This window comes from Etheostoma cragini, chromosome 14 (genome assembly GCF_013103735.1).
Source record: "Etheostoma cragini isolate CJK2018 chromosome 14, CSU_Ecrag_1.0, whole genome shotgun sequence".
Classification (NCBI taxonomy): domain Eukaryota; kingdom Metazoa; phylum Chordata; class Actinopteri; order Perciformes; family Percidae; genus Etheostoma; species Etheostoma cragini.
The window spans coordinates 13,936,208-13,948,656 of NC_048420.1; the positions used below are offsets into that span (position 1 = coordinate 13,936,208).

The following is a 12,449-nucleotide window of genomic DNA, read 5'->3' on the forward strand; positions in this document are numbered from 1 at the left end:
AATTTCTTGTTGCAGGGCATCTTTTTCCAGCTCATGGCCTCCTTTTCAGCTTTCAGATAAATTTAGTTCCCTCTAAACACTGTTAGTTCTCGGAAGGTTTATTGCGCTCCTGAATTTCTTGTTACAAAGCGACCTTGGTCCATGCTATGCTATTTTTTGTTTTAGAGCTTTTTGTTGTGCTCCTGACTTTGTTAATGCAGGTCGTCAATTTTTTTGCTCATGGCCTGTTTGTCAACCTAATATATCACTCAAAGGTTTCTCTTTTTGGAGCTGTTTGTTGTGTTCCTGAATCTCTTGCATATTTCTACTGGTACATAATGATCATCTACATCTTGTTTTTCTTATTCATAAGCCTGTGTTTGCTGAATCTGTGTGTCTCTCTTGCAGTTCTTGAATTGAATGTGCACCTGGTGGCAAAACAGGATCTAGTGTACTTTCAGTTGCAATATTTTGATTAATAAACAGTTACAACCGAATAGTTAAAAGTTTAGATTTACATTTTCACTGAAGACTTACAGTATATATCTGCAGAGCTCCTTTGTGGCACAGTACCCCAGACCAGGGATACTTACTATGTGATGCAGTGCATTTCAGTGTGTCAGCTTATTTCATTTTCATTGAAAAACAATTTACTGATGCACTTGTGCAGTGTTAGACAGTAGTAATTTCATTATTGTTGCTGTCTAGGTGAAAAAAAAACACATAAATTACAAAGAAATAAATGTCTTTAAATGTAAATGTATTTTTCCAATTAATATGTTTGAGAACCACACCTTTTCCTAACATTCTATTTATATCTCTTTTCTACAGGATTGTGCGGGCTTGCTTTTGCAAGGAAATGATTCCACATGAAGTGCGACGCACTCGGCCCCCCGTCGTCCTCGGCGGCAGCAGCAGGTGTGACGTCGTGACTCTCTCTCCTGCCACACTGAGCTCACCTTTCAGTCGCTAAAGACCTCTGGACCAAACGGACCGCCCTACCCCTCTCCTCTAATCTCCCCTCTATATCTTTTTTTCGATTTCCGTTGTCACCGAGGAAAAAACCTGGTAATCAACCGCCTTGGTTGAACTGGATGAAGAGGAAAAGAGAGAAAAGTTTGGGAACGTAATTAATAGCTAATTAAAGCAAGACGAGTGACACATCATCAAAAGGGAGACAGGAAAGTGAAATAAAAAGCCAGAGATATAAAAAGGAAACTAAAAAAGGAAAGAAAAATCTATAGAAGGCCACAAATTACGGAACGGTAACACAAGTACAGTTGAGGGACGTGACGCGGAGTCAGCATGAAGTCCAACCAGGAACGCAGCAATGAATGTCTGCCCCCAAAGAAGAGGGAGATCCCCTCCAGCACATTACCATCTGACATTCGCTCACCCATCATCCCACCTTCCAGTGACAGCCAGCGCACAGAGAACATGGCCTGGCTTGCCAGTGTGGCTGGTGGAAATGAGAGTGACTTGGGTGGACGCCGGAGCTCCAGTCAGTCTGACAGCCTCCAGTATAAATCGCTCTTTTCCACATCAGACTCTTCATCCTCCTCTTCCTCATTGAGGCTAGTCTCATCTCTTCCTACCGTGTATACGTCCCCCCTGTCACAGTCCACAGTTGGAGGAACTGTCCATTATGCCCAACTGCCTCCCAACCTGCAGTTCATAGCCCCATACGCAGGCTACATCTCCCCTCAACTGCTTCCACCTCCTCCTCCACCTCCCCCCTTCTCCTCCTCGTCCTCCTCTTTGGCCGCACAGCGACAGTCGCACACAGAGACAGTCTCTGCTCCGTCACACGCCTCCAAAAACGACCAGCAGAGAGCATCCACTGGGCGTACCTCCATGCCTCCGCCTTCTACAGACCCCGCCCCTCACCACGTTCAAATGTCAACCTCAACACGGACTGTGCCGTCGCTTCATTACCAAGGAGGCATTCACCTTCCTCCCCAGTCTCTACACCCCCACCATACTTTGGGACATGGGATGTCCCAGCTTGTTGTTCAGTATACGGACGCACCCACTAGGAAAGAGGAAGTTGGCTCCAGACCCAGAGAGCTCCACAATGGAGAGCTGGAAAGGGATCGGCGGTTTGGAGCATCCCCTGAGTCTAACCTCTCTAAGCCAGGGAGCAAATCACGTGATGCCACTTCGTCTTTGTCCTCCTACGAGGGCCGCCAGCTGGTTCTGCACTCAGACTTCTCTACTCACGATCCCTCAGGGCTGAGAACCTCTTTCATGCTAATGCCCAACAGCCATCATGACCACCAGCTGGTACCACCCAGAGCTAGCCCTGACAATCAGACAAGCTCTGCACACCTTGAGAAAGGTGGCATCATCCTGGGCAAGCCTGTCAATCGCGCACCCTCGTCCTCCAACATCACCTCCTCTTTCACATTTTCTCCCCCATTAAGTGTCGACAGCCTGAAAGCCGCTGTCAGCACACTGTCACCCCAGACCGTTATCCAGACCACCCACAGCGCTACAGAGGCACTGTCGATGGGGCTCCCCTCCGCCAGTATCTACCATCAGCCACCTATCATTGGTTACATTGCAGGGGGTGGTGGGAGCCAGCATACGCCAATTAGCTACCACACCAGCCTACAACAACACTTACTCATTCCTGGCACCCAACCGGTAATTATCCCTGTTAGTGGAGGGGGAGTCACCACATTGGAACCTGTAACTTCCCACATAACATCATCTGCCCAAGCCACACCGTTTCCTACCACACTCCCACACACATACATTGCTGCCACTGCTCCCAAAGGAGAAACTCGAGAAGCCCCCAGCAGCTCATATCACCAGGCCGCTTCAGGGGCAGTTGTCCAAGCCCAGCTTCATCTCCCTATTGTTTCCGCTCCTCCAGGGCTGGTCGCTCCTTCTGCTCCTCCCTCCTTATCCAGTACAGTGGCGCCCCCCTCGCTCCCCCCATATTTCATCAAGGGCTCCATCATCCAGCTGGCAGATGGGGAGCTGAAACGCGTGGAGGACCTGAAGACTGAGGACTTCATTCAGAGCGCTGAGATCAGCACCGAGCTGAAGATTGACTCGTCCACAGTGGAGCGCATTGAAGGGAGCCACACCTCACCCAACTTTGCTGTGGTTCAGTTCTCTGTTGGTGAGCACCGTGCTCAGGTGAGAGACAGGGAGCAACCTTTATCAAAGGATTAGTTTGACATTTTGGGAAATACACTTCTTAACTTTCTCACAAGAGTTAGATTGACATCATCCTCATGTCTGTGCACAAAATACAGAGTCAACTAGCTTAGCTTAGCATAAACATCAGAGCTACTAGCACCTACTTAGCTCATGTGCAATGCATACACAAATTGAATCCCTGAGGATCTACATTTTCTTTGTGTATAGAAGAGTGATAGAACGTGTTAGTCATGAAGCTTTAGATGTGCTAGTAGTAGTAGTAGTAGTAGTAGTAGTAGTAGTAGTGGTAGTAGTAGTAGTGTATTTCACAACTTTGGGGCCTCGCTGTTTCCAGTCTTTAAGCTAAGCTAAGCTAATCAATTCTCTGTGCTGTCTTTGTTAATGCACATACACAGGATTGATATCGATCTTCTTGTCTAACGCTCGGCAAGAAAGTGAAACTATTCCTTTAATGTGTGTTTATTGTTTAACTCCTCTTTCAAGCTCTTTACTGTTGTGTTTATGTTAAGTGCATTGCCAAGCTAATCCGCCCAGTTGCAGTTTGCCACTGTAAAAGACGACTTTTAAAAAGATTTCTAAGAAGGCTATTATGCATACTCTCATCTGGTAGTATTACAGTTGGATGACAAGTGTTGAGCTGCTCCCTTGATAATGATTCTATTATGGTGAATCCCACAGGACTCTGCTATTCCTTCTGTAGTTAAGTTCAATGTACTCGGATGGCAGTCATGTAACAAACATGTTCTGATTATGAGCTTCAGAGAAGTTCAAAGAGTTGAGTGCTGGAATCTCCTCATCAAGTATTCAGTAAAGCCAGGAACATGAATGCACTGATACAGTATCACATCTCCACAGCTACATGTAATACTCTATTGTGGTAGAACTGTTTTATAACGTTGACCTCTCAGTAATTTCTTAACAGCTAATACTACACTTTGGTTTATCTTTCTATTTTCTCTCTCTCTCTCTCTCTCTCTCTCTCTCTCTCTCTCTCTCCCCCCAAGTCTTTCTCACACACGCACACACACACACACACAAACCCTTCTCACTGCCTTTGAGGGTGTGCGTTAAAGCAAGTTCATCTATTTCATCTGTCCATGCTGTGACTTGTCCACCTACACAGCACATCTCTAACCATCTCTCCCGCCACCGGCTGCTCTTTGATGTTGTACCCCACAAAAGCAGACAATCTATCAAAGACTTATCTTTCTTTGTTGTACTTCATCAGTGGCTCTCTTTCTTTTTTTCCCTAAGAGGTGGCAGCTTTGAGTCCACACTCCGAGGACTTAATCTGAGAAGGCAAAAGTTATATAATACAGTAGGGGGAAAAAATTGCCTGACGTTTGCTTTGAGATGGTGTTTGATACATCTTATACTTGTATCGTTCTTGACATTGTTATCTTCCTCACTCCTCTTTTTGTTCAACCCTCCCTTCCTCTCTAAACTCGCCTTTATATCTCCATCTCACTAACTTCATCCCCTCCCACCATCTTATTCTCTCTGCTATATTTCAGATGTTCCTTCACTTCATCTTCTTTCTACTCAGGTTTATTTTTTCCTTCTTACCCATCATGTCTTAAAGCTTCCTCTGCTTCTATCTTTCATCTCCTCATTCTGCCATCTAAATGATAATGCAAACCCCAATTAGTGTTAAAAGGAATTTAATCTAGAACTCAGACAGGACTTGATTATGTTTTTTCCTCTTCACTGGTTTTGTGTAATAAACCACAAGTCTTAGTTTTGGGGTTTATTTCTTTCTTCAGATATGTTGCCTCTTTGGTCAGTAAGACATTCTTTCGGAGTGAATGTTTCTATTTCTTTTCTACTGCTACGTTAACAATATACAGCTGTACCCCTAACAAACCAATCAGTTATTACATAATCGTCTTGCTTATTTTAAGGACAGCAAGTCCCAATAGTTCTTTCTTTTAGCTAAATTTACACAAAACCTCACCCACACAGGCCCAATGAGCATTTTTGAGTGTTTCCTAAATTTAAAATGTATTGTTACTTATTTTGTCAACTGCTTAGTGTAAGGGGGAAATGTTATGGATTTGAAACAAACGTTTTAGGGGCTTTCAAGCAAAGACAATGATCTGTATAAAAATGTAATTGTCTTCAATATGTCTGTGTCTTTCCACCATTCCCTCTCCTCCAGGTGAGTGTGGAAGTCTTGGCGGAGTACCCCTTCTTCGTCTTCGGCCAAGGCTGGTCTTCATGCTGCCCAGACCGGACCACCCAGCTTCTGGAGCTGCCTTGCACCAAGCTCTCTGTGGGCGATGTGTGTATTTCACTCACCCTCAAGAATCTGAGGAACGGATCTCTAAAGAAGACTCTGGAGTTGGCCACCCCTGCCTCCGTCCCAGCGTCCAGCTACGGGCACCTCAAACCCCCCAGAGCTGCTCCAGACGCTCCCCAAAGCTGCAGTGGAGGAGGCTCCAGGCACAGTGAGCGGGAGAATGGCATCAGCCATCGAGGGAGGGGTGGAAGTGGGAATAGAAGTGGAGGAGGCACCAATGTGGAAAACGGGGATCTCGTGTTTGGGGTAAGAGGGTCCGTTTCTAAAGGTCAGGTTGCCAGCAGCGCCGAAGCTGGAGTCACTAAGCCATCAGGACGAAGGAAGCGGAGATGGTCCGCCCCTGAAGGACGAAAAGTAGAAAGATTTGAGGAGGAGCCGCCCTTGACCCTGCCCAAACCTTCCTTCATCTCTCGTGAGATGAAAGTCAGCATCGAGGGAAGGTCAAGTATTGGCAAGTGAAGGCTAGCAGGAATGTTCAATATCCATTGGGATTGGGAAAAAAAACAAAAACAAAGTTACAGGATTCTACAAAAAAAAACATTAATGTTTCATTTGTCTTGCTTTTAAAGTTTTGTTTTCCGTTTTTATTTTTCTATCTTAAATACTGTAATGTAGAGGTAATTTTACCCTACATGGTATCACCGTACATTAAGTCCATCTAGTCACAAACACATTTTTTTTTATAGATGGATTTGATATCACACAAGCAGTCAGTGCCGTTGTGGTGGTTTTCATGAGAGGAGTTATGGTGAGGGATTTGCTTATCGATGGTTGCGTGGCACACAGGAGCAATGCTTGATGGCTCTTCGTGGCTGGCTACAAATTACACATTACACATTATGTAACTTTCAAATTAAATTAGCTGACAGTTTGCCTCTTGATAGGGATTTCATTGCCTTTGCACTGCCACTGAGGCAGCCTAGACAAAAAAAACTCTTTTCCAGCACCTCTGTGGTTTTACACTGGGCAACAGGAGTCATAAAATGTCAACTGATCCTGAGCGTGATGAATCTGTGGATAAACCATGACATTTTTCCTTTTCTGAACCACAGTGGTAGGTGGAAAAACACCATTCTCAATGTCTTGAGTATAAACACACATGTGTTATTATAAGTGTGATTGGGGTGTGCCAGACCTGATCGGTGATGTCATCCGGTGTTGCCAGTGTGCCACGCAAAAGAAAGGGAAGAACACTTACTCTGTTCAGTTGGATTATGGTGGATTCTTTACTTTCATCTTGATCATTTTAATTTTAATTTTTTTTTTTATAAACCCCCATCTTCTATCTCACCAGATAGTTGTTGTCAATGATTGTCAAAAAACCTTAATCAGGGGTAATTTAGTCCTAGATTGAACCTAGGTGGGTCAATGTTAATGTATACATGTGAGATACCCTATCCTAACACATATTCAAGTGCAAACACACTGGGTTGGCGAATTTAGACTGCATACAATCCTCATTGTGTTTTGATGAATTACTTTATATTTTTTTAATGGAGAAAGGCTGTGTGAGAGGAACCGAGAGAATCTGCATGTCAGTTCTGAGAGGGTCAGGATGTTTCAAAGCACGTAACACACCTGTCACACTCACCATACAGCCGAGAAACGTTTGTTGTCTCTTTATTTACGCAGTACTGTATGTTTTTTTTTTTATTAGTTTTTTTTATCTAGACAAGGGTAGAAAGTAGCAACAGCACTTTTGGAAAGGTGAAGCTTTTGGAAAAGTGAAGTGGTGGTTGTGGAAATGTGGCAGCGGACGTGCCATGGAATCACAAAGAAAGGGATGATTGTGACAGGTATTAGAGCAAAAACATCCAGTTAGTAGATGGTTAGAGAAACATTTATGGTGACAAAAGGATTTAGAAATGGGATGGTTTTCAGCATGTGTGCTTGTGTAGCCAGCAAGCCATGCTAAAAGTTAAAAGAAAGTGTTGGAATGTGTTTTGAAAAGTTTGGGATCCGGCATAAAGATTAACAAGAAAAAGGCTTTGAAATATCACAATGACGTTGTGTACTAGACTGAGAGCATCGATTAGAAGCTTGCGCCACAGAATTTTCAAGGGTGTCATTTATTTGTAATTTGTGTGCTAGAGGGTGCATGATGCTGGTCTGTGTCTGTCCATACACACACACACACACATGCTTACACAAACACAAAACAGTTCAGACCATCCCTGAAACTCAGTGACCCATAATATGTTCTGTATTTAGATGAACGCGGACACTTTGTGGTGCATGTTGTTCCTACCGCAAAGACACTAGTTGACTTACATTGGGTTGAAGCACCCTGCTAACAGTACAGTTGTAAAGAGTGCTCAGTGGTGTGTTTGTGTACGTGTGTGAGTTTGTGTATGAGGGTATGTATACTGTGTATAGCAAAAGGATTTATTCACTTGATATATAGACAAGGCTAAATGTCTGGGGTTTCTACTTGGAGTCGTACTTAATAGAATCTTGCAATTTGCACATCAGGAGGAGGGAGAAGGTTGTAGACATGATTTTGAACCGCCCTGTCCTTAAACAAGCCCTAGACCACGTGACACACTGGAGGAGACCAGGGTTTTTGTTCCTCAACAGGCACTTGTCACATTGTAGAGGAAAAGTTTTAACAACAAACAGTTAAGGTCAAATTAAATTTTGAGTTTTTACAAACATAACCGTAGCTGTGAGACAGAATTCTATCATGTGCATGCCTACTGAATTTACTGACTTTAGTTAAAGATACGCCATTTGTAGTGTTGAAACCAAGGTGTAGGGACAAGGGTTCAGTTTTAAACACGGCCCGTGCTTTCAGCCAGCTGAAACTTTATTTAGCTAAGATGCAGCAGTTATCTCAACAGATGTGCCTGCTTGGATGACCCAAGATTTAGAGCTTTGGGAGCAACTGGTCTGTGTTTTTTTTTCTACTCTAACATAAGTGTAATTGTAATTGTTTTTTTAAATCTATCACTGACGGTAGATGCATGTGGTCTGGGATCTCATATGTTCAGATCGTATGGTGCCATTCATCATGCAAATGTTTCTCTCATTACAGCATGTAACAATGAAGTATGATCATGCACACTAGTTAGATGCATAGCATGCATATGCACAGCATGTGCAGTGTTAAGGAGGGAGAGAAGATGTGGGTTCCTGCAGGCATATCTGTTGAGCTGTCTACTGTGTCTCTTTATTTAGGTGGTGTTATACCTCAGAGATAGTTTTTAGTTGACATTGTCGCTAAAAAAGTGGGTCATCAATATTTTCTGTTTCAACTGTGTGGGGCAAAACTGTTTTAGGTCTCAGGAGTTTACCATGGTGATGGCAGGAAGGATGTGTGCTCAGATGGATGACGAATGGTTGATTAAATGGGCAGATGGATGGCGAATGAATGATTAGACCGCATATGAGATTTAAAAATGCTTTATTTTTTTATAATAAAACAGGGTTTCTCAGATCACCACCACAGTAGTACATTTTCCTTTCTTAATTTTCCTATTGAAACATCATAATCATGACTGATAGAAATAATAGTGTGTGCATGTGTGTGTTTTGCAATCTGTGTGTGGCTGTATGTTTGTCATACACACATACATTTTTATGTTTTGTTCCAACTCCCTTCCCAACAAATAGTAGAACAACAACATTGAAACAAACCTGTCAGCGACTCATCAAAACTTTTACTCTCAGTCAGGTGAAAAGATTTTTAGCCAAAGCCAAGTGATACTGATGTTGCTTTGGTTAATTTAGAAAGCAATAGTACGACAATATTCAGGCACTCTCCTTGTGTATGAGTGGAACACACACACACATACACAAACACACACACACACACACACACACACACACACAGTCATTCCACTAAAATTCTCTGCAATAAACATTTAATAGTAATCACCTTGCATTGCAACCAAAACTATCCCTCTTTTCCTCCAATAGAAGGGAACCAACCTTGCCATATACTGGAAAATGCTTTTAGAAGCTAAAATACTCAACTTATTTCAGTTAGCACTACTCCCCTTATCATAAAGTACATTTAAATTTTAAGAAATTGCAGTTGCAACACCAGTTGCTAGTTGTTCAGGGAGTTGTCTCATATATGCAGTTACTGACCCCCAAAACCTCTGCTGTCCCAGCTGGTCAGAGTCAAGAACTCTGTTGTCACGACGTTTTGACTCTGCCCCGGTTTGCCTTGTTGCCACGACTCCCGTAGTGACCTCGTTAACTTTGTTTCAGGTACCCAATCATAGCCAGCCAGCCAGCCAGCCAGCCAGCCAGCCAGCCAGCCTGCACACCTCCTCCTGAGGCAAAGCAATCGATTAACCCTCAACAACCGTTAGCTACCTTTCAGTGTGGCCAGGCCGGGACATAGCAGGGCTGGCCTGGGCTGCCTGTTCCCCTCCTAACATCATCTTTTGATATACAGTCTTCTTTTCACTACTAGCTTATAAAAGTCGTTGTGTTAATACTTCAGTGGAAATGCATGCCTAATAATGAAAGAAAGCAATCTTAAATGTAGAACCATTCTGAATGCAGGAGAAGGAATGGCACGTCACAGCAGGGTTTCACCATTTTTTGGAGGTTTGGTCTTATTACTGATAAGATTATACCAAATTTAACCTTTTTATCCACTTGAAATGTACCACAATGTGCAATACCTACATGTTGTTCCCCTCAGTATCCCCCCCCCCCCCCATTTGCTGTGCCAATTGTATGTAGCATAGTCCTAGTCCTACTCCAGTGTATCACCCTTGTTAATCGTGTGTCACATCTGTAAAACGAGTCTGAATGTTTGTGAAGGGAAAGAAACCCAATGGAGAGTTTATCCGTATCTCTCTATCCCTTTTGTCCTTGCGGCCTTCCTAAATGTATGTGTTTGTGTGTGTCTGTGTGTGCGTGTGTGTCCTTGTGTGCTTGTGTGTGTGTGTGTGAGTGTGTATGTGTGTGTCACAGATTGTTTTCTCCTGTAATTGTCTGTGTGATCATAAACCCTGACCCTCAATGGTTCATGGTGAGACCCACAGAAAAGAAATAAACCTCATTGTTTAGTGGGGACCACTTTTTGTAAATAAAAAAAAAAAAGAAAAAAGGAAAAAAACAACCAACCAACAGAGATGCACATGTAAGTAGATGTAAAAGACTTGATAATGTTTCAGCACTTTCTAATCCTAGGATGGGCTTGGTCTAACCCCTCTGTCTCAGACCGATACCTACCCTAGGGGTAACATTCATTCAAAACGGACAGAGAGAATGAGAAAGAAAAAAGGGGGGTGAACAAGGATAAAAAAGAGAGATTGCTCGGTTTAAGTTTTTGCACATCACCATGCCGTAACCTTGTGTTTATCTTTCTGTGCTCCATCTCGCTTGGCGCCCGGCGCGTTCTTGGGTCCAACGGGCCGAGGTGTTAGGTGCTTCCTTGGTTCTTTTCTACTAGGAAAATCTTTTCTCATGGAATGCATCCCTTCTTTTGTTGTGTTCAGGTTTGTTTGAAATCTTCTCCACCCTACACCAACCAGGCTGTGCCGTTAATTAGTTTTTATATTCTTCACATTTTGAGATCTAATTTGGCAGATGTGTTTGTAAGGAGTTCGGCACAGCTGGCTTCGGTTGTGCGGTGTGAAGACGGTGCACACAAACCTTTCATTGTTTGCGTTGTCTTTGGTGCAGGAGCTTTTTCTGTGTTTTTGGTCTCCTTGTAGCACTCAGTATAATGTCAGGGGACTTAAAACTAAGTAGAGAATGTGTCATTGTTGAGTTCTAATGACAAGCTTCCTCACTGGAGGAACACTGCTAATGTCGTTTTTTTTTTTAATTGGCTTCTTGCACAATTTTACAAATAAAATGAATGTTGGTGTGTGAGCTTTGACTTTTCAATCAGAAAAAAAGGCATGAGTGCTCTTTGTTTCTTGATGTTTGTACTTTTATTTTGCAAAAAGGATGTTTTTTGGCACTTTGTTATGTTTTAAAAGTGAACAGGATTCGATCAGGATTCCTTTTTTTCAATCTTTTTTTGTATGACGTCTCGTCCTTAGCGCTGGATAACCAACTCAGGCAGAAAAAAAGAAAAAAACTTGTAGAGGCCCACTTAACAGTTTAGTTTCACCCCAATCAATTTACACAGTGGGCTGTTTCATATGGGTTATAAGATATGTAAATGTATTACATATAATTTGATATGATTAACAACTGTCATTATTGACAATTAACTATGAATTATTATTATGATATTATGTGTATAATGCTGGAGACGGCTTGGATTACTCTTCAGTGTACTGAACGTCTTTTGTTGTGCGTCTCTGTGCAAGGCGACAAACACTTCAGCAGGGGACAGGCTGTACGCATAGTAACCTCCGACCATGCCCATTGCCACGGAGGGGGGGGGGCTTATCTGTCAGCTGTGGCTTGGTTGATTCCTCCCCCTGTTCGGAACACTCAGCCCTGAGGTTAGCAACCCGTCGGTCTAGATGTTTCTCTGCTAACCCAGGACACCAAGTACTGAACTGAAACGTTTTGGCCCATCAGATGGTAGCAGAGAACTGGACATCAGCACAGACCTGCTGGGACAGTCAGTCCTGCAGGGGGCCGCAGCAGTTCCCAGCCAACTTGTTTGTACTATATTGTACTCACCGAGTCCCTGTGTCTCAACACCCCTTTCCTTTATAGCAATGGAGAAACCCTGTCGGTGTATGTATTTGACATCTGTACAAATGCACCTCTTTGAAAAAGAAAATGAAACCTTGACATATCTGGAATAAATGGCCAGTTTGTGTCTTTATTTCAATACACACACACAATATACCCTCACACAACACCACAATGTGACATGGAAACATATGTACAACACAACAACTGCATTTAAAACCTTATCTCTCATGAGCTATGATATTATTTTTCCATTGGTTTCACAGTGCTGAAATTAAGGAGAAAATAACCCCCTCTAGCGTACAAGGGACTGCATGACCTCCCCACTATCTAAATGATGAAGACATTTATCAGTTAGCTCACAGGAGTTCTCTGTTGC

The 12,449-nt window shown here is 43.1% G+C and overlaps 1 protein-coding gene across 4 annotated transcripts in view; it reads left to right on the forward strand.

Moving 5' to 3' along the window:
- The window catches only part of atxn1a (ataxin 1a), a 78,828-nt gene extending 69,769 nt beyond the window's left edge, over window positions 1-9,059 (forward strand). For 3 of the 4 annotated variants that reach the window (XM_034892923.1, XM_034892924.1, XM_034892926.1), the window contains 2 exons: window positions 811-3,126; window positions 5,309-9,059. In XM_034892923.1, coding sequence (XP_034748814.1) covers window positions 1,285-3,126; window positions 5,309-5,908 — 2,442 coding nt within the window. In that variant the 5' untranslated portion in view covers window positions 811-1,284 and the 3' untranslated portion in view covers window positions 5,909-9,059. The remainder of the gene's footprint in view (window positions 1-810; window positions 3,127-5,308) is intronic. The other variant, XR_004659463.1, reaches the window with a different exon arrangement.
- The last annotated feature ends 3,390 nt before the right edge of the window (window positions 9,060-12,449 follow it).